At 39.9% G+C, this 22,264-nt stretch overlaps 1 protein-coding gene across 2 annotated transcripts in view; it reads right to left on the reverse strand.

Moving 5' to 3' along the window:
• The window catches only part of LOC127634741 (guanine nucleotide-binding protein G(olf) subunit alpha-like), a 173,412-nt gene that overhangs the window by 137,275 nt on the left and 13,873 nt on the right, over positions 1–22,264 (reverse strand). For both annotated transcript variants that reach the window (XM_052114418.1, XM_052114420.1), the window contains exon 4: positions 22,079–22,198. In XM_052114418.1, the coding sequence (XP_051970378.1) occupies positions 22,079–22,198 (120 nt within the window). The remainder of the gene's footprint in view (positions 1–22,078; positions 22,199–22,264) is intronic.

Raw genomic sequence — 22,264 nt, forward strand, 5'->3', positions numbered from 1 at the left:
GGCCCAGGGGAGGGATCTTTTGTCTCCTCAGGTGTGAATTACAATCCATATTCATGATAGTTCACGCCTCCTCGAATATGACCTTTCTAACAATAAAAGTGTCTTACAAAAGTTCAATTACTATATTGTTTTGTATGAATGTGTGATAAGGATGGTTTTCACATCATTTTGTAGCAAAAACTCTAGGCTACAAGATCCAGTTCTCAAAAGGCTTGTGGACAAATGTTTAGTATGTGTTATATGGCCTTGACTGAAAACAATTTTTTTTCAAAACCATGCATAAACTTTATTTTCTAAAAAATACAAACATGTACACACATGTTGCTCACATACAGCGCATCCAGTATGTATTCACAGCGCCTCACTTATTCCACATTTTGTTATGTTACAGCCTTATTCCAAAATGGATTAAATTAATTATTTTCCTCAAAATTCTACAAACAATACCCCATAGTGACAACATGAAATAAGTTTGTTTGAAATCTTTGCAAATGTATTAAAAAAAATAAAAAAATAAATACAAATAAAAAATAAAAAAAATCACATGTACATAATTTGCTCAGCCTTTGCTCAAATCTTTGTTGAAGCACCTTTGGCACCAACTACAGCCTCAAATATTTTTGTTTATGATGCTACAAGCTTGGCACACCTATTTTTGGGCAGTTTCTCCCATTCTTCTTTGCAATACCTCTCAAGCTCCATCAGGTTGGATGGGGAGCATCGGTGCACAGCCATTTTCAGATCTCTCCAGAGATGTTCAACCGGGTTCAAGTCTGGGCTCTGGCTGGGCCACTCAAGGACATTCACAGAGTTGTCCCATAGCCACTCTTTTGTTACCTTGGCTGTGTGCTTAGGATCGTTGTCCTGTTGGAAGATTAACCTTTGCCCCAGTCTGAGGTCCAGAGCGCTCTGGAGAAGATTTTCATCAAGAATGTCTCTGTACATTGCTGCATTCATCTTTCCCTCGATCCTGACTAGTCTCCCAGTTCCTGCCGCTGAAAAACATTCCCACAGCATGATGCTGCCACCACCATGCTTCACCATAGGGATGGTATTGGCCAGGTGATGAGCGGTGCCTGGTTTCCTCCAGACATGACGCTTGCCAATCAGGCCAAAGAGTTCAATCTTTGTTTCATCAGACCAGAGAAATTTTGTTTCTCATGGTCTGAGTGTCCTTCAGGTGCCTTTTGGCAAACTCCAGGTGGGCTGTCATGTGCCTACTACTGAGGAGTGGCTTCCATCTAGCCACTCCACCTGATTGGTCGAGTGCTGCAGAGATGGTTGTTCTTCTGGAAGGTTCTCCTCTCTCCAAAGAGAAATGCTGGAGCTCTGTCAGAGTGACCATCGGGTTCTTGGTCACCTCCCTGACTAAGGCCCTTCTCCTCCAATCGCTCAGTTTGGCCAGGTGGCCAGCTCTAGGAAGAGTCCTGCTGGTTCCAAACTTCTTCCATTTATGAATGATGGAGGCCACTGTACTCATTGGGACCTTCAATGCTGCAGACATTTTTCTGTAACCTTCCCCAGATCTGAGGTCTACAGACAATTCCTTGGACTTCATCACTTTGTTTGTGCTCTGACATGCACTGTTAATTGTGGCAAAGGCTGTGAATACTTATGTACATCTGATTTTTCAGTTTTAAGATTTCAGACAAACTTCTTTCACGTTGTCAAAATAATTAATTTAATCAATTTTGGAATAAGGCTGTAACATAACAAAATGTGGAAAAAGTGAAGCGCTGTGAATACTTTCCGGATGCACTGTATTATTGTAGCCCAGTTTGTGCTGAATACAGTGTTATCAGACTTAAGCCATTAATGTGTTTTTAAGCAACTGAAAAAAAGCACAAATGTCAAGGCATGTAAAAACTTCTCCAGACCCCAAAACACCCTCAGACCACAGAGGGTTAATATGAGCATAGAAGTCATTTAGGCTTGTAATGTTTTTGCAATTCTGTTGTTGCATTTTTTTCTTTGTGCACTGTCAAAATGAATAAAGTACATTCACTTTGAGTCTGCATTCGTTATTCATATGTACAACTGTTTAAATAGCCTCTAAATGAATGTAGAGTAAATGAGGACATAAATTAGTTTAGAATACGGCATGTTCGCGACAAACCCAAACGTTCCGCACCAGCAGCTGCAATTTGATGGCACAGCTCACAAACACCCATCGCACAACCCAGCCATGAAAAACTTTGTTAATGGGAAGCACTGGCATGCAGTGTGTTTCCTTCCTATATAAACCATCAGCTCATCTGGTCATCCCACAGCTGAGTGTGATTAAGAGTGAGAGAGATAAAGGCAACACACGTTCTACATACACATAAACAATACAGCAGGGAAGGCAATAACAAACATTGTATTAAAAACACAAGATATGTAAAAAATATATATCTTCAAACATATTTTTTAAGGCCATGATGTTAAAAACAGCCATTTGTCATTTCTGTGTTGGGATCAGTGAAAATTTGCCAGGGCCAGTAAAAATCTGAAGCACTGGCCCAACCGTTCCAGTAGAAAAAATCCTTAGCATTGTGCCCTGATGCCCATCTTCTAGGTGGTGCTACAGAGCTCCCCCTGCATATTATATATAGTTTATACTTTTTATTATATACAGAAATGAACCATGGTGAAATTATTTAGACAGTTTGTGAAACCTGTTTTGTTTTCAGACAAAAAAGTTAAAAAAAAAGTTGAGTACAAACGTTACAGTCACTCGGCAGCTGTCACAGTTGTTAGGTGACAAGAACAGTCCTCCGTAGGCTAGACTGTCCCAATTAACAATGCTCAGTCTGACCTTCGCAGCCGTGGCCTTTGAAGTATGAGTCCTTCGATGGATGCAGTCTTTGAATTGGGACACAGCCATTGTTTGTATGTGTGAAACACCATGTGATTACAGGAGGCGAAAACCTCGTTAGTGCAATCCATTGGCCGATTTCTTTCAAATTTCTCACAGACCTCTAGGGCCAGGAGTCAAACAGGCCCACCGAGTTTTATGCTGATCAGCCTCCATTAACCTCATCTAATAGGTGCTCAAATTTCCTTGGCCGACGTTGGCCATGTTTTTTGAGATATGCCAATGTCCTCATAGGCGGTCATGGCACATTGGACAAAGACACAGCATGCCGATTTTCAACTCAATCAGACTAATGGTTGTGTAGTTACAGACAATTTTATGTTTTTTGGTATTATAGTGCCAACTTGTGGCAAAACCATGCCACATTTTATGGGCGACCAAAGATTGACCTCTTACATAAGCATGCCAAGATTGGCGAAGATATCTAATTTCCTTCGAGAGTTATAGGCATTTACATAAAATTGGTCACTCCTATTTCTGATATATTCGCATACCGTAGCTAGCTCGAGTCGAAAGTTCAAACTTTCTTTTTTATTTATTTTTTTATTCTCTTTTTATTGAAGTATACAAAGATCCATACATACAATGTAGTCATTGTAACAAGACTTAGAAGCCTTATCTATCTCAGCCTTCTTCAAAAACAGTTGTTACAAAAATAATAAGCTAAGTAACAATATTTGATTGACAGAAATTCACATCAAACAAATGATGGACGTACAGGAGTAATGTATAAAATCCAACTCTCCCAGATTTTCAAAAACTTTTTGCTGTTGCAGTCTAATTGAAAATGTATTCTTTCCATCCTAAATACAGGTGAAACTCGAAAAATTAGAATATCGTGCACAAGTTCATTAATTTCAGTAATTCAACCTAAAAGGTGAAACTAATATATTATATAGACTCATTACAAGCAAAGTAAGATATTTCAAGCCTTTATTTGATATAATTTTGATGATTATGGCTTACAGCTTATGAAAACCCCAAATTCAGAATCTCAGAAAATTAGAATATTACATGAAATCAATAATAAAAAAAGGATTTTAAATACAGAACTGTCGGCCCTCTGAAAAGTATAATCATGCATATGTACTCAGAACTTGGTTTGGGCCCCTTTTGCATTAATTACTGCCTCAATGCGGCGTGGCATGGATGCTATCAGCCTGTGGCACTGCTGAGGTGTTATGGAAGACCAAGATGCTTCAATAGCGGCCTTCAGCTCTTCTGCATTGTTTGGTCTCATGTCTCTCATCTTTCTCTTGGCAATGCCCCATAGATTCTCTGTGGGGTTCAGGTCAGGCGAGTTTGCTAGCCAATCAAGCACAGTAATACCATGGTCATTGAACCAGGTTTTGGTACTTTTGGCAGTGTGGGCAGGTGCCAAGTCCTGCTGGAAAATGAAGTCAGCATCTCCATAAAGCTTGTCTGCTGAAGGAAGCATGAAGTGCTCTAAAATGTCCTGGTAGACGGCTGCGTTGACTCTGGACTTAATAAAGCACAGTGGACTAACACCAGCCGATGACATGGCTCCCCAAACCAACACAGACTGTGGAAACTTCACACTGGACTTCAAGCATCTTGGATTGTGTGCCTCTCCATTCTTCCTCCAGACTCTGGGACCTTGGTTTCCAAATGAGATGCAAAATTAGCTCTCATCAGAAAAGAGGACTTTGGACCACTGAGCAACAGACCAGTTCTTTTTTCTTTTTTAGCCCAGGTAAGACGTTTGACATTTGAAGCCTATGTCCAGGACCCGTCTGTGTGTGGTGGCTCTTGATGCAGTAACACCAGCCTCAGTCCACTCCTTGTGAAGCTCCCCCACACATTTGAATGGCCTTTTCCTGACAATCCTCTCCAGGCTACGGTCATCCCTGCTGCCTGTGCACCTTTTTCTTCCACACTTTTCCCTTCCACTTAACTTTCTATTAATGTGCTTTGATACAGCACTTTGAGAACATCCAACTTCTTTTGCAATTACCTTTTGAGGCTTTCCCTCCTTGTGGAGGGTGTCAATGATGGTTTTCTGCACAACTGTCAGGTCAGCAGTCTTCCCCATGATTGTGAATTCAACTGAACCAGACTGAGAGACCATTTAAAGGCTCAGGAACCCTTTGCAGGTGTTTAGCTGATTAGAGTGTGACACTTTGAGCCTACAATACTGAACCTTTTCACAATATTCAAATTTTCTGAGATTCTGAATTTGGGGTTTCATAAGCTGTAAGCCATAATCATCAAAATTATATCAAATAAAGGCTTGAAATATCTTACTTTGCTTGTAATGAGTCTATATAATAAATTAGTTTCACCTTTTAAGTTGAATTACTGAAATTAATGAACTTTTGCACGATATTCTAATTTTTCGAGTTTCACCTGTATATCATAAATAATGTCAATCCAATCATCCATTGTAGGTATTTCTGGTTTTAGCCACTTTCTTGTAATGGCTTTTCTGCCAGCTGCACTTAGAATACAGAAAAGATATCTGGCATTAGAGGTAGTATTTCCTGAAGGCAGGGCTCCCAGATACAAGGTCACCAATTTAAATGCAATGTCCACCTGGAGTACTTTTTGTAACATTTTATGAACCTCCTGACAGAAAAAGCTTAATACTGTTATAGCCTCCTCAATCTCCTTCCATCTGGCTCCATAATTTGGATTACACCAACAAGTAAAAGGTCTTAATTGAGATGAGATATAATAATCTTTTAGACAAGGAAGTGCGAGCCCTCCCGTCTTTCGCCAATTGAAGACTCTGATAGCTAATTCTAGGTCTTTTCCCTTGCCAGATGTACCTTGAAATAAGATTCTCACTCCCCAAATTGTTGGTCAGGTAGATCCAGTGGAAGGGACTGGAAGAGTTACAACAGTCTCTGCAAAATATTCATTTTAATCGATTCAATATGAGAACCAAAACTAAGAAGAGGTATAAGGTCGCATCTCTTTATGTCTTCCTTGATCTTTTGATTAAGAGGAAGGAAATTGATGGAGAACAATCTTGTTAAATCTTTCGGTATTTTCACACCCAAATATCTCATGGACTCTGCATCCCATTGTAACTGAAAATTTGTCATCACTTATTTTGAGGGGCCGTACATGAAACTGAGAACCTGCGTTTTTGGGACATTAAGTTTATAGCCAGAGAAAGAACCATATTGATTTAGAAGTGAAAATAATTGTAAAAGTGAATGTTCTGGATCAGACAAGTATACCAATACATCGTCAGCAAATAAGGAAATCTTTTGTTCTACTCCCTTTATATCTATCCCTTTAATATTTTCATTTTGAATAATTCATTGCCTCAGTGGTTAAAAACAAATTGCAAACAACAGAGGACTAATTGGACAACCCTGCCTTGTTCCTCGTTCTAAAACAAAGGGGTTAGACACTGCTCCATTTATTTTAATTCTTGCCCTTGGTTTATCATAAAGTGCTTGTATTGTTTTAATAGAATTACTATGAAATCCAAATGCATCCAATACTCTATAAAAAAATGACCAATTCACGCAGTCAAATGCTTTTCCGTATCCAGACCCACCAACACTGCTTCTAAATGATGCTCTGTTACATGGCTAATTATATGTAAGGTCCGTCTGATGTTATCTTGAGTTTGTCTTTGGCGGACAAAGCCTGTCTGATCTAGGCTGATGATTTGTGGTAAAAGTCCCTCTATTTATTTTGTCAATATATGTGGTAAGATTTTATAAACCTGGTTTAGCATGCTTACCGGTCTAAAGTTGCCACATTGAAGTTTACCTTTCCTTCTTTTGGAATAAGTGATATTACTGCTTCTCTCCGGGGTATCTCTCCCTTCTCAAGGACACAATTAAAGGAGGACTGCAGAATAGGGATCAATGATTCCCTCATTACTTTGTACCATTCCGAAGGAAACCTGTCTGGACCCGGATCCTTATTTGATTTCAGATGAGCTAAAGAAATTGTAACTGCTATCTCCTATATTTCAGCTGTAAACTGATTACTCTGCTTATTTGTTAATTTGGGTAGGCAAATTGTTTTTAAGAAATCCTCAATTTTAACTTTGTCAATATGAGGTTAGGAATATAAATTCTGATAAAATCCCTCAAAAATGCTTTGTATATATTTTAATTTGTGATGTATGACATAGGGTTTTTAATATTACGAATTGAGTTCTCAGCCTGTTGTTTTTTTAATCTGTAAGCTAACAATTTGCTGGCTTTTCCTCCATAATATTTATGTTTTATAATTATAAATTTTTTTCATATTTCTTTGTATAGATCTCAATTATTTCATTTTTTTTTCACTAATGTTTTGGTAAATTATGTACCAGGGGCGGCTGTGTCTCAGATGGTAGAGCGGGTCGGCTACCAATCGCAGGGTTGGTGGTTCGAATCCCGGCCCACACGGCTCCGCATGCCGAAGTGTCCTTGGGCAAGACACTGAACCCCGAGTTGCTCCCAATGGCAGGCTAGCGCCTTGCATGGCAGCTCTGCCGCCATTGGTGTGTGAATGTGAGTGTGGATGGGTGATTGGGACACAGTGTAAAGCGCTTTGTTAACCTCTAAGGTTAATAAAAAAGCGCTATATAAGTGCAGACCATTTACCATGTAACTTTTTTCCAAGACCTTTTAAGAGGGAACTGTAGCTAATTATTTTACCTCTTAAGAAAGCTTTCCATGCATCCCAAAGTATTAGAGGAGAAACCTCGCTGTTATCATAATATTTAATATCCCCCTTGATTTAGTCCTTCATATGGTTCAATCTCCACAAAATATTTCTTTGGTGTCACAGTCGCCAACCCTATGTAGGTCTCTGCCAAAGATAAAAAATATAATCTATCCTAGAGTAAAGGGAGTGGGGGTTGGAGAAGTATGTATAGTCCCAATATCATTCATCACTGAAACAAATTTCTTGCTTATCAATTTAGGCTGTTAGGAATGCATTTGAAGAATCAAGTTTAGGATTAAGTCTAATATTAAAGTCCCAAAAAAAAATCAAGACCCCCTGAGTTTCTGCCACTATCAAATCATATATTTGTCTAAAAAATGTCCATTTAGAGTGAGGAGCATAAACGTTTACAAGTGATCCACCCAACTTTCCTCTTATCAATACATATCAATACTCTTATCAATACATATGTATCTTTCTTTTCATACATGAGTTCAAAATAAATTTTGCTGGAGATTAGTATTGCCAGAGGATGAAAATTGGTACTTGAAACCCATTCTTTTTAGTTTATCAAGCTCTATGTCTGTAAGGTGAGTTTCTTGCAAAAGGGCAACTTCGACATTATTTATTTTCAGCTTGGATAATATCCTGCTTCTTTTGATTGGACTGAGTAAACTGTTCACGTTATAAGTTACAATTTTTACTGGTTGCATTTAGCTTTAAAAAATAAAATAAAACAAAGATAAAAAAACAGCACAAAAATCGATTATAAACTCAATGTATCAAAGGCAACACCCTTTGGAGCCTCTCCTTCCGACTGGTGGAAGAGGGCCTTCGTTTGCCAATGAGGATTTGCCCATGGCGATTTCCCTTTGGATATGCTGCTAAGAGACACCCCCGACACTGTCCAATTATATTCTTAATTATTGCTAACAATATATAATATTCTGATATGTGCAGTCATTATTTACAGTTTGTCATCACAAGACAGAAAACAGTGCCTGTTCTCAGCTTCCCTTGAATTTAATAGAGACTCAAAATAACTCTCGGCTCAACCGCTAGGTTTCAGTAGACTACTCTTAAAACACTTACTGTCACACCGAGTCCTGGTGTCTAAAAACCTGGAGCCTTTCCTTGTAGTTCCGAATCATACCAGCACTTCCACGGTTTCCCGATTTCCTGCTCACGCGCCGCGATCGTCACTGGTAGCCCCCTCTTTGCCATGTCTCCGGTTGCTTCCACCGCCAAACCATACAGAACTGTTCCCTCCTGGTAGAAAACTCTTAGCTTGGCCAGGAACACAGTTTGAAATCAGATTTTCTTATCCTTTAACACTGTTTTCGCTTCTGCGTATTCTCTTCACTTTTTCATAACTTCAGGCGCGTAGTTGTGATTGAGATTTACCTTTCTACCGAGAACTTGAAATCCCCACTTCTGCCAGGCCAGTCTCAAAATTTCCTCCTTCATTCTGTAACTTGATATTTTAGCTATGAGGGCACCTCGGCATCAGAGAGTGATGCGCTCGTACCATCGTCTTCGAGTAACTCGTGCTGCACTGACTTATTATTCTTTCCTTTTGCCATTTTCAAGGCCCACAAACCTAAATAAAATTACAGTAAAAATTTTTAATAATTTTTAGCTCAAAGTGCTGGGAGCATGTTTTCTTACACCGCCATCTCCTAGCTGGCCGAACTGGAAGTCCTGTTCATATTTATTTTCAAGCAGTGATACCAGGGTCAAGCCAATAATTGGCACCATGAGCAGCAAAAGAAGCACTGTGACATGTTTTCGGTTAGAGCCGATGAACAGTGTATGAGGAGTCAGAAAAAGCAAACTTTTGTTTGAAAAAACCTGTTGTTTTAAAAATAACTAAACATTGCTATTTCACTTTTGTCCAGTATGTGGCACTGTTCTGAAACTGCTGATGTACTATCTGGGCATGATGGTTATCATGCAAGAAAGCATTTAAAGGGGTCATATAATGCCATTTTTGTACAAGTTAATATGAATCTATAGGGTCAAAATGAAAACTTTGTAATATACTTTTATTAAAAATTCTCATTAGTATTTTAAGAAAACACTAATTTTACCTGCTCAAAAACAGCTCTGTTTTCAGCACGCCGTTTCAGAGCATATGACTTTAAATGATAATGAGCTTTGGTCACCCCGCCCCTCCGTTCTGGAGTTATTCTCCGTATAACTGTTTTTTGACATTACTTCTTAATCAGTAACATACAAGTAAACCAGGTGTAACTTAGTGTTACCATGTTAACTGTAACACCTGCGTACACAGTTTTTAATAACACAATAACCATAACGCATTGTTCATTATAAACGTGGGATTATGAATTATATTGAGAACGTCGTAACGTTATGGAAAACATGCCGTAATGTACCCTGAGTGTAAACATTAGCCACATTCATTGTGAAGCGTGCAAGCGATTTGCAAAGATTAATATAAAGGTTAATAAAAAGTTACACTTACTTCTTCTGGAGGTGCAGAGGGAATATAAATAGTTGGTACCGAATCTTTTTTCAGCAGCAGCTTCTTAGCAAAACCAGCTTTATACTGACCCTCGTTTATAAAGCAGTCTGGTGAAAAATGATTCGCGCAAACATGAACGCATTGACGTTGCTCGTGGGAAATATTCCCATTGTAAACAAAACTCAGCCACTGCGTCTTCAGCGGTTCAGATTTAGGAACGTCAAAATGACTGCTGTGTTCATTATTACACCGAAGAACAGAACACCACAATCGCTTAGGCGCCATTCTGCTCCAGTGTATCAACAATGATGACGGACTATGATTGACAGCTCGCTCACGAGCGAGGGCGGGTCTGTGTTGAAACACTGCTGTCAATCAACAATCCTGGGAGGGGCGTCCGACCGTGTGACGTCACATGGTCGAACGGCTCGATTTGAGGCAGGGGAAAATATATAAGGAGATTAAAACAAAAACACTGGATGGATTTTTATCATAATAGGATGGTTGTGTACAGGCACAGCCAACACATATTTCAGTACAATCAACTTGAAAAAGTGCATGTACCATTATATGACCCCTTTAAGGGTTATAAGCCAAAATAGGTATACCAGTGAGGGACAGTGTGCCAAAATGCTGAAGGTAAACTTGGGACTTAATGTTGATGGCACGTACCAAGTTTCGTCCCAAATCCCTCAAAGCGTTGCAGAGATACAGCCTCAAGTTCAATTTTGCATTCAATTCGAAAACGGTAAGGTTTATAAAAATTCTGAAAATAAGTTATTGTTGTGAGTGCCTCTAGATGATGCAGGGCAATTTCTGTGCAAATCAGATGGCGGACAGGAAGTTTACTCGATCATGACATAACTGATTTCATTGTTCTCAGTATGAACCACGGAATCTATCAAGACCAGACTCATGACAGTAGGCAAAAGCGATCAAAACTATTAGCATTTTTATGAAATAGCATTATAATGTTTGACCACAAGATGGTGCTGTCCCAAAACTTTGTGAGTCCCTACAGAGCATGGTGCCAAAGACACATACTGAGTTTCATAACGATATGCCAAGTCTTTCGTAAAATACAGCATTTTATGGCTAAAATCAAAATGGCCGATGTCCAAAATGGCCGATATAGAAAAGTTTCATATCGCTGGACTTGCTATGCCCTACTGAATCCAATTTGCCCTAATGAGACCAATTTTATGATTTTATGACAAACTCTTCAGAAGTTATAAGCAACAAAAAGCTGCAGGTAACCTCAGAGCCTAATGATGATCATATGTACCAAGTTTCGTTCCAATCACTCCAGCATTACGGAGATACAGCCTCAAGTTCAATTTTGCAAGTTTTTCGTCAAATTCTTTGAAGCGCCATTCGACAACGGTATGGTTTATACAAATTCTGTGTATAACTTTTTGTCATGACTGCCTCTAGATGATTCAGGCCAATTTTCGTGCAAATCAGACAAACGGCCTAGGACGAGTTCGAAAAAGTAGGTTTTTCAGAAAGTTCAAAATGGTGGAAATATTTTCATGACGGAAAATGACGTGCAATCGAATCATCGTGAGCCATGAAATCAGATGAAAAAATTATTTTGTTTCTAGGACTCACGGTTCAAAAGTTCTTATCATAAACGTGAGTGCAAGTTTGGCCAATTGGTGGCGTTAGAGGGTTTGAGCTAGAGATGCCAATTTTGCTATGGTGACACATGAGACTGTCCTCTATCTGTGTGCCAAATTTCATGTGCTCACCTATTTTCGTGAAGTTTTGACTTTTCGTTTAAGATTTATAGGCTTTATATTTTGCCACGCCCTTTTTCTAAACAACCCTGTTATAGCTATCCAAAGGGTAAAGTTCCAAAAAAATTCATAACTTTTGACATAGAGAGTCCAGAGAATTGTACTGCATTAGTTTTATTGAGTTTGAGCTAAAAACCTAGGACTAAAGTATGCAAAAGTATGTTTTTTAAATAATCTTGAATATTTAATGAACGATTTGATTGACAGCAGTGCTTCTTGAGGCAAAGTTGTTCAGAATGAGGAGATCTAAGATATGATATGCATATTGTGTCTGTGTGAAAATCAGCGTGATTAATGAGGCGTAAAACTCATTAGCGCAACTCTGTGTCAGATTATCACACACGTCTAGGGCCAGGAGTCCAATAAGCCCACCAAGTTTTGTGCCAATCGGCCTCCGTTAACCTTGTCTAATAGGTTCTCAAACTTCATTGGCCGATGGCAGCCATGTTTTTTTAGATACGCCAATGTCCTCATAGACAGTCATGGCACCATGGACAAAGACACTGCATGCCGTTTGAACTCAATCAGACTAAAGGTTGCGTAGTTACAGCCCTATTTTCAATTTCAATTTCAAGTTTTTTGGGTATTATAGCGCAACCATGTGGTAAAACCATGCCAACTTTTCTGGGCGACCAAATATGACCTCTTACATAAGCATGCCAAGTTTGCATCAAGAGTTATGACCATTTCCGTAAAATTGGCCACTCATACTTCCAATGTTTTCGAATACTGTAGACATCTCGAGTCGAAAGTTAAAAAATATTTTGATAAATTTTGATAACGAGACTCCATAGAATCGTTTGGCACGAGTTTGGTCCCAATCAGACAAAAAACCTAGGACTACTTCGCAAAAGTAGGTTTAATGAAAAATTCAAGATGGCGGAAAATATTTATAGATGGAAATGAAATCGTAGATATAAGTTTTGTTTGGTTTGAGTCAAGGATTCCAATAATATAAAGCATTTGAGTCTATAACAAACGGTCTAGGAGTTATGAGCAGTTACGCATTTTTGATCGCTGTAGCACCCTCTATTAAACGATTTGGCCATGATTCTGAGTAGCGAGCATTCTACCATCTGACCAAGTTTCAAGCCTCTAGGCGGATTAGTTTTGCGGCAGAATAATAATAAATATAGATGCTTGAAGCAATTAACGGGATTCAAAGCCTTTTAAGAAATATGTGTATGCAAAAAAAGGAATGTATTTGTATATATTTATGTACTTTTTAAGTTGCTGAATTTGCAAACTAGTGTTAAATATGACTAATGTCTTGTGTTCAACGATCCTGAAAAAGGATAATTGTTATTGTGGTCATTTTTTTATTTATTTTACTTTTTATAAAGTAATACTTGTTATAAAGTCACAAAGCACGCAATCTAAAAAAGGTTTTAGAAGTTTAATATTTATTTTAGGAATTATAGGCGTTTGAATACACTTGGTCAAACCCACATGATAAATGCAACCCCTAAATAACTAAATAAATAACTTTTCTTTGATAATTATTGACCTAGGGAGTCCTTGATGTAAATCACAATAGCAGGTAACATTGGATAATATACAATAATTTACACACCATTTATGCAGCCATTTTGCAGAAAAATATTATTGGCTGATGGTGGCCATATTTTTTTTATTTGTCATATTGAATAATATGTAAGCATTTGGCCCATTCAAGAAGCATAACAATTTTCAACTTCATTGATAATACAGTTGCGGAGTGATGAGCATTGTTTAGTTGTAGCACCCCCTATAGGCAAATTATTTTCGCGATATGTATTCATACTCAAAATGTGCTGTTGTACATGTGTATCAAGTTACGTAAAATACGGCCTTTTGGTTTGGTAGATATTGGTCAATACACACAAAATTGATGACGCCTGACCAATTCTTTGGCTTATATCTTCGCAATGCTTCGACAAATCAAAATTCCTTTGATAACTTTTGTCAGGAGTGTTCATAGTAGACACACACCAATTTTTGTGAGAATGGGTTATACAGCCTTTAAGGAGTTCAAAAATGTTGTGTTTTTAGAAAATTTAAATAGCAGAACGATTTTATAAAATGCCATAAAAAGAAGATATACATTTTGTAGGTCTTGGCGCAAGAAATTAGTGAAAAAAAGAATGTTGACATCATTCAACTTGGTTGCGGAGTTATTGGTGAAAACGTAAATGTCCTTTTTATAGTGCCACCTTGGGGCTGATTTTCAAAAAACTTGGTACACAGCCTCATTCTAACACCGTTTACAAATATCTCAAGTTTCGTAACATTCGGCCATCCAGATTTGATGTTATTAGCTGCTGAAATTTTATTGGCTGCTGGCGGCCATGTTTTTTTATTTGTCCGACTGCTCTTATTGGATATTTTAGCCTTTTGGCCCCTACAAGATGCATACCAATTTTCAACTTTATTGATCATACAGTTGCAGAGTTATTAGTGTTTTTTTGTTGTAGTGCGAATTGGACATACAGCGTAGGAGGAGTTCGAAAATTTATTTTTTTCAAATTATGCAAATTAGCGCGAAATATTTACTGACTGAAATTAAATTGGATATATACGTTTTATTCCTCTTGAGCCAAGGAATCCAACAATGTTAAGACACTTGAGAGTGCGACAAACGGTTTAGGAGTTATTGGCTAAGACGTAAACATGATCACTATAGCGCCACCTTGAGGCCGATCGGGCTGAAATTTTGATACGCTTTAGAACTCTAATCCATCAAAGTTTCAGCTCTCTACAACTTACGGTTTGGTCTACATGGTCAGTTTTAGGGAAGAAAAATAAAAATAATAATAAAATATAGCTGCAAGCAGCGATGGCGGGCCCAAGCCGGTGGCACCGCCACCCCCGTGCCTTTAGGGTCGCTGGTGGCACCGCCACCCCCGTGCATTTAGGGTCGCTGTGCACGATGGGCAATAACGTAACCTCGCTTTGACCGTCGAGAAGACGTGTGCTGTAGAGCTCGCATCAGCGCGGGCTCTGCAAAAGTGCACACGGCGGGCACATATCAACCACGAAGTATGCGAGAGCACCCTTCTGATACCTAAAATGAAAAATGACACACCCAACGGTCTCATGGAGTTAATGGACACATGAAATAAGTACACAAGACTGAAAATTCATATGAAGTGTGCCATTTGGGACAGGGCCTATGACTGTGAACCACAATAGTCACATCTATGAGGTAATTCAAATGTAAAATAATTTTTAACGTCATAGGATGTCATAGGTCAATATCTTTTGCGGCACTTAAACGTGTTAATCCAGAAGGCCAGTATTTATCCGGAGGTCTCTGTACAGGTTTATTAATGTAATTATAATTTACGCACTGCTGAAGTTTCATCGAGATCAGTTAATGTACGCAGAAGTTATAACACACTTCCTTGCTTTTATGCACCATTTATGTGCTTTTTGGAGCTTCAAAGTTCATTTGCAATGTGTTCCACATTCAAACCCAAATATCTCACTTTCTGTTGGTCTGTTTGTTCACTTGAGACATAAGAGGGTGATTTCAAAGCTTTTTGAAAGTGACACACTTCCTTCTGCCAGTTGGTGGTGCTATAACTTTGACTCACAATAGTCACATCCATGCGACTGGCCTCTTCCCGCGAACACACTGCTGAAGTTTCATCGAGATCAGTTAATGTATGCAGAAGTTATAACACACTTCCTTGCTTTTATGCTCCCTTTATGTGCTTTTTGGAGCTTCAAAGTTCATTTGCAATGTGTTCCACATTCAAACCCAAATATCTGACTTTCTGTTGGTTTGTTTGTTCACTTGAGACATAAGAGGGTGATTTCAAAGAATTTTGAAAGTGACACACTTCCTTCTGCCAGTTGGTGGCGCTATAACTTTGACTCACAATAGTCACATCCATGTGACACACTGCTGAAGTTTCATCGAGATCAGTTAATGTATGCAGAAGTTATAACACACTTCCTTGTTTTTATGCTCCCTTTATGTGCTTTTTGGAGCTTCAAAGTTCCAACAGAGAAATACACACACACCCCTCCCCATACACACACACACACACACACACACACACACACACACACACACACAGAATTGGCAGGGGGCACGCTGTCTGTCAGAGAGAGACAGAGAGAGAGAAAAAACACAGAACGGGAGGGGGCACTCTGTCTGTCAGAGAGAGAAAAATTCAGAGAAATCCACATTCAAACCACAATATCTGACTTTCTGTTGGTCGGCGCTAATGACTGTAAATTAGAAAGTTGTTCGGCTTGACGAGAACAATATACACGCCGAGTTTTGTAACTGTAGATAGAACTAAGTTATAACACACTGTATGTGTCCTTTTTTAGTCCTAAATCAATTTCCTTGCCACGGCCAAACTGTTCGAGATATCAAAAATCCGCCGGCAATTTTTCATCCTCAATGTCTTGACTTCATGCTGACCGAGTTTCGTGGCGATTGGTGGAATTCTCTAGGAGGAGTATTTCAAATTCCATTGCATGCGTTTTCCAAACAACCCTAAATAGACGATTTCCTGTTGGGCTGGGGTAAAAAGTAAAAGTATGAAGGATATATGAAACGATGAGATCTATATGTGTACCGAGTTTCATATTATTACATGCAAGCGTGTTTGATTTATGGACCAAGTTTTCGGACCGCATTCCAGGGGGCGCCGTCGAGCCCCCCTGCCATGCCCCGGTACCAGCTTCAGCCCGGCCCTAATGGCCGCGGGTTCTGACCCGTGTGCAAAGTTTCCAGAGTTTTCAAGCACGTTAAGAGCCCCAAAAATGCCCGAATAGTCGTAAGAAAAATAATATTCTAACGAAATCAATAGGGCCTTGCCTTTTCAAGGCTTGGGCCCTAATAAAGCCACAAGCGGCATCCATCAGTGTCCAAGAAATTCGAAAGAATAGATATTGTGCATGGTGTTTATAGACCTCATATGAGCCTTCAGTAAGCAATGTGTAGACAGAAGTTGCAGTTCAAAACTTTATAAGTGGACAAGTCAGTGAGCAAAGTCAGGCTAGGCCAAAGTTGCACTGTTTGTCAGTATCAACGAATAATATGTCTCATGGCATCTGCATCCTCGGTGATCCCTTTGGGCCTTCTGCACGAGACATTTTAGTTGTGGCTCAAAGTCAGGGGATTTCATCCAAGGGCCAGTCCCCTAAGGCAGATACGGGTTATGCACCGCACGCTTTGTACCCATTCTATGTGGTTCAGACCCCGGTTCCTTACTTTGGGTCCCACTCTAGGTGCGTCTTGCCATCGCAAGTTGCTAATGACAGACGTCTCTCTGACGGGCTGGGGAGCGGTCTTAAGTGGTCGTCCACCTCAAGGGAATGGGAGGGTCATCAGCTCAATTGGCACATCAACTGCCTCGAGTTGATGGCTGTATTTCTGGCCCTGAAATACTTCTTCCAGCATTTGAGAGGCTGCCATGTCCTGGTGCGTGTGGACAACACAGCAGCAGTCTCTTACATAAATCATCAAGGAGGTCTACGTTCGCGCCAGCTGAACAGACTGGCACGTCAGATTCTCCTTTGGGCCCAGGGCAAGCTCCTGTCAGTCAGGGCAGTTTATATCCCTGGATGCCTGAATGTGGGAGCAGCTTTACTGTCCAGACAGAAAATACAGACGGGGGAGTGGAAACTCCACCCCGAGGTAGTGGAACAAATATGTGTGTGAGATTTTACAGGGCAGAAGGACCACTTTGCCTCTCAACAGACAGGGCAATGTCCCTCTACTTCTCTCGGAGTCACCCAGCCCCTCTGGGTCTGGATGCGATGGCACATACATGGCCCAGAATGCGCTTGTATGCGTTTCCCCCAGATTCTCTACTCCCGGGAGTCTTGGCCAGAGTTCGCCAGCAAGGGTCCTGCCTTTTACTGACAGCGCCGCGCTGGCCGAACAGGGTATGGTTCTCGGAGATAATGTCTGTCCTCGACGGCTTGCCTTGGACGATTCCGGATAGGAGAGACCTTCTGTCTCAGGTGCAGAGGGCAATATTTCATCTCCGCCCGAGCTGTGGAATCTTCATGTTTGGCCCCTGAAGGTTACCAACTGAGGGACACTGGGCTTTCACCTGAAGTTATCGAGACCATTCTAAGTGCTAGGGCTCCCTCTACTAGAAGAATTGACGCCAATAAATGGGGTGTCTTTGAAAGATGGTGCAGTGCACATAATGCAGATCCAGTTAACTGCCAGACTGCTGCAGTTTTGGACTTTCTGCAGGAAAAATTATCAGCAGGCACATGCCCCGTCAATCTCAGGATTTACGTCGCCACTCTATCGGCTTGCCACGCCTTGATTGACGGGTGCCATTGAGGGTTGAGACCCCCTTCGAACCTATAGAGTCAGCGTCTGATAAACTCTCAAGATGGTTTTTCTTATGGCAGTTACTTCTCTAAAAAGAATTGGGGATCTACAGGTTCTGTCTGTCTTGACAGCCTGCTTAGATTTTGCCCCAGGAATGGCTAAAGCAATTTTACACCCTCATCCTGACTACCTGCCTAAGGTTCCTTTCTCAACAGTACATCCGGTCACCCTCGAAGCCTTCTGCTCCCCGCCGTTTACAGCGCCGGAGCAGGAAAGACTTCACAGTCCAGTCCGTGCCCTTAAGACTTATGTCCACCGCACTAGCTAGTGGCGTAAGTCAGGGCAACTATTCGTTTGCCATGGGGGCATCAACAGGGGGGCGGCCGCAACCAAGCAGACAATTACGCATTGGTTGAGGGACTCTATTGCCCTGGCCTACGAGGTGCGTGGTCAAGCTTCGCCAGTAGGTATGAGGGCACACTCTACCAGAGGGTTCGCCTCCTCTAAATCCTCTGCTAGAGGTGTCCCTCTGCAGCATGTTTGTGGCTGGTCCTCTCCGCACACATTCATAAGATTTTGTAGTTTGGATGTTCATGCCACTCTTATGTCCTTGAGTCACAAGCACATATCTGAGACCTCTCGCGCTCTTGTGAGCACAACTACACAACCGTAAGGGGTCCGGACATCCACAGTGCGGCAGAGTGGGTATTCACGTTCACAAAGCGCTAAATCAGCGAAGCATCAAAGTGTAGCTTTTTAATAGGTAACGTCTCGGGTTACTTGACTGTAACCCCTGTTCCCTCATAAAAGCGGAACGAGATGCTGCACTTCATTGCCGCACTGGAATGCCCCAGGACTGCTCTTCAGACAAAATACCTGACGATGCACCTGTGACGCATCTATTTATAGCCCTGCTACAGGTGCATTCAATGAGGTCATCAGCGAAGGCTATAAATTCTAGTCAATTTCATTGACTTGTTGCACACATATTCACACCTGGTCACACCTAAAGTTGTTCCCAAAGCACTAAATCAGCGCAGCATCTCGTTCCTCTTTTATCAGGGAACAGGTGTTACAGTTAACTAACCACAGACGTTTTTGTTGATTCTCAGTATTCAAAGGAAAATTTTGAAAAAAAATTACCCTCACAAAGGGGAAAAAAATCCCCCTGGAAATCAATTTCAATTATTTTATTTGTATTATTTATAAAATGTATTAATTATTTTTATTACTGACTGGTACGGCATGCAAAAATAAGGTGGCTCTTTCCAACAATCACACAAAATTTGCCTCAAACAGTACTCCAAGTTTTAAGAAGATTTGGTGGCATAAACTTTGAAAGCTATGGCCATCATCTAATATGTTCAACTAGTGTTCAGGATGGAGTACACTCTCTTAAAATGGAATGCATAGACATTAAATTAATTACCAGCTAAAGCCTTCATCAGCCAAATAACAAAAGGACACTACATCTGTATGCACTTCCACAGTTAACTAAGGATGGACTTCAAAGACTTTTAGTAATTCATTTTACAGTTCATTAAAAATGTTTTTGTTTAAACATTGGTCACCAACATCTACTCAGTATACAAATTTAAACCATGACTTGTACTACAAAATAACCACACTAATACTTAAATATTTAACAAAATGTTTTAATTAACATAGAAATTTTAATAATTTTAGAATAGACTACTGAAAACCCCATATTCATCACACCAATAATCTGAATACCTTATTACAGGAACTCCTACAATGGTGTTTCTCTGAATCTCAGAAACATTCTGAATCCAGCATTTCGGAGCCAAAAGCTAACCATTCTTAAAGCCCTCCCTCAAGAAGTCAAGTATCTAAATATTAAGATTTTGACAGCAAACAGAATAATATCTCACACTGAAATTGATCGACTTCTGCCGATCTCTTTTTTTTAATGCAGCCCATAAAAATTGTGGTTCTTATCTCTTATGCAAAAAAAAAGCACCCTGAAAACACATTCTAAATCCAGATACATCATTTGTACAAAATCGTATGATTTATAAACTCACCAATGAGAGACGTTTCCATCAAACGCTTTATTGGTGTTATTCCAAAACTGTTTTCATAACTTTAACCCTAACCAAACTCCATCCCTAAACCTAACCATAGGGTGTAACACTTAACCCTACCCAGCGTGTAAACATAACCAAGATATTAATGTTAAAATCCCTGATGTGTAATACAGAAGAAAGCAACACTTTCAGATTCTGAATGCATGTTCGTGAAATGCATGTTACTGGTTGATGTATAAGTCACAAGGATTAGTGGTGGGCAGTGGAGCCATTTAAAGCACCACCAAGATGCCACAGTTGGGCCCTTGAGCAAGGCCCTTAACCCTATCTGCTCCAGGGGCGCCGTATCATGGCTGACCCTGCACTCTGACCCCAGCTTAGCTGGGATATGTGAAAACTAATACATTTCACTGTATATATGCAAAAAAAAACTGTGTGTATAATGTGTGACCACAATAAAGGATTCTTCTATTCTTCGATTGGTACAAATTTGCCACCTCGTAGTTTAGAGACAAATTCTCATTAGATTATGTTGAATAATACATTAGACTATAAGCACAAGAAATTATACTTAGTGTAAATACACATGTGTAAATATGTTAAAATTTCTATTTTTTTTTAAATACAGAAGCTAAAAAAAAATATTTACCTAACCTTATTTGCATTTCATCATTTTTAATTGTGAATAATAGCGAAACTACTGTACAGCCCTGCAGTAGATGATCTCGAAGAGAGATGCTTTACATTGATATTCACAGCAGATGGTAGACAGGTGTTTCACATCATAGTTGCTACTATATTTGTATTTTAGCACAACCAATCAGAATCCAGGACTGCAAAAACTTTCATAAATATAATCACTCTCAAAATGTATTATTCTCAGCCCTAGTTAATGTGTTCTTTCTTAAAGACAAACCAAATGACCCATCAAGATTACGACAACTAGTGACAACATCTACATCAACTTCCGTGAGCAGATACTGGTAAAGGGTCTAAGGGGGTGTGGCAGGGCAGAGGGCGGGCCCGGGTCGTGATTATACACACCCGGTCGCCTTATCAGGCTAATCAAGATTGTGCGGGAGAGAGAGATAGTTTACGGACTTGTCCGTCATGTGTGTTTGTGTCGTTTAATTTTATAATTAAAATATTATTTATATTATCAAGCTGGTTCTCGCCTCCTCCTTTCCATCAAACTACGTTACAGGGGGCTTTCATATTGGGAGTTTAGTCCGAAACAGAACACAGTTCACATTAAAAATTTGTTAGATAAAAGCTGTGGGCATAGAAGCAGACCATAACACCAAACCCGAGACTACCTGTAGGAGGTGGTCTGAGTTTGGTTGCATGGTTGGAACTGTGGCATGGTTCACATCAGCGAGAAAGCAAAGCACCAGGGTTCGACAGCATCATAAGTGAGTCTGAAACCAGACCAAGACTGTAGGTGGCACCTGAAACAATCACATTTGGATTCAGACCGCAGTAAAGATGCCCAATATTAAAACCACAAGAGATGTTTTCAGTGACTAGAGTAAATGGATCATGCAGGACAAGTTTATCTGAAGGCTCCTGTAGCTGAACTGGAAGAGTATGGCTTTAGCATTGCTAGTGTCATGGGATCGATTCCCAGAGAATACACAAACTTATAAAAAAAAGAAACCTAGTGTGCATTGTAAGTCACTTTGGATAAAAGCGTCTGCCAAATGCATAAATGTCAATTTAAAATGATGTTACTTTGTCAAAGCGATAGTTGTGTATCACTTCAACCACCACAACAAGTAGAAAGAACACTTAAACTACCACCAAATCAACACAAGAACCAACATATCTAAGATCACCAACTCACCAGTCTGATTTCAGTGTATGCAAGTTGTAGTCCACCACCATCAACCATCAACTTCTCATCAATATAATGCTCATCTCTTCCACACAATACTACATTGAGATCCAGTGTCTTACCTCTGTATAGTCAAAGTCTGAGAGTGGAGCTATACTCTTGATGTACTCTGCTCTGGGCAGGTTGTCTGGTTTGGCGAGTGACACAGGCGGTGTTAAAGTGCTCATAGCAGATACTATTGTCTGAAAAGTGGATAAAACAGAAAACAGAGGGGTTTGGCAAGATAAAAGATTAAGCCACACATTAGC

Source organism: Xyrauchen texanus, chromosome 42 (assembly GCF_025860055.1).
Source record: "Xyrauchen texanus isolate HMW12.3.18 chromosome 42, RBS_HiC_50CHRs, whole genome shotgun sequence".
In the NCBI taxonomy this organism is placed as follows: domain Eukaryota; kingdom Metazoa; phylum Chordata; class Actinopteri; order Cypriniformes; family Catostomidae; genus Xyrauchen; species Xyrauchen texanus.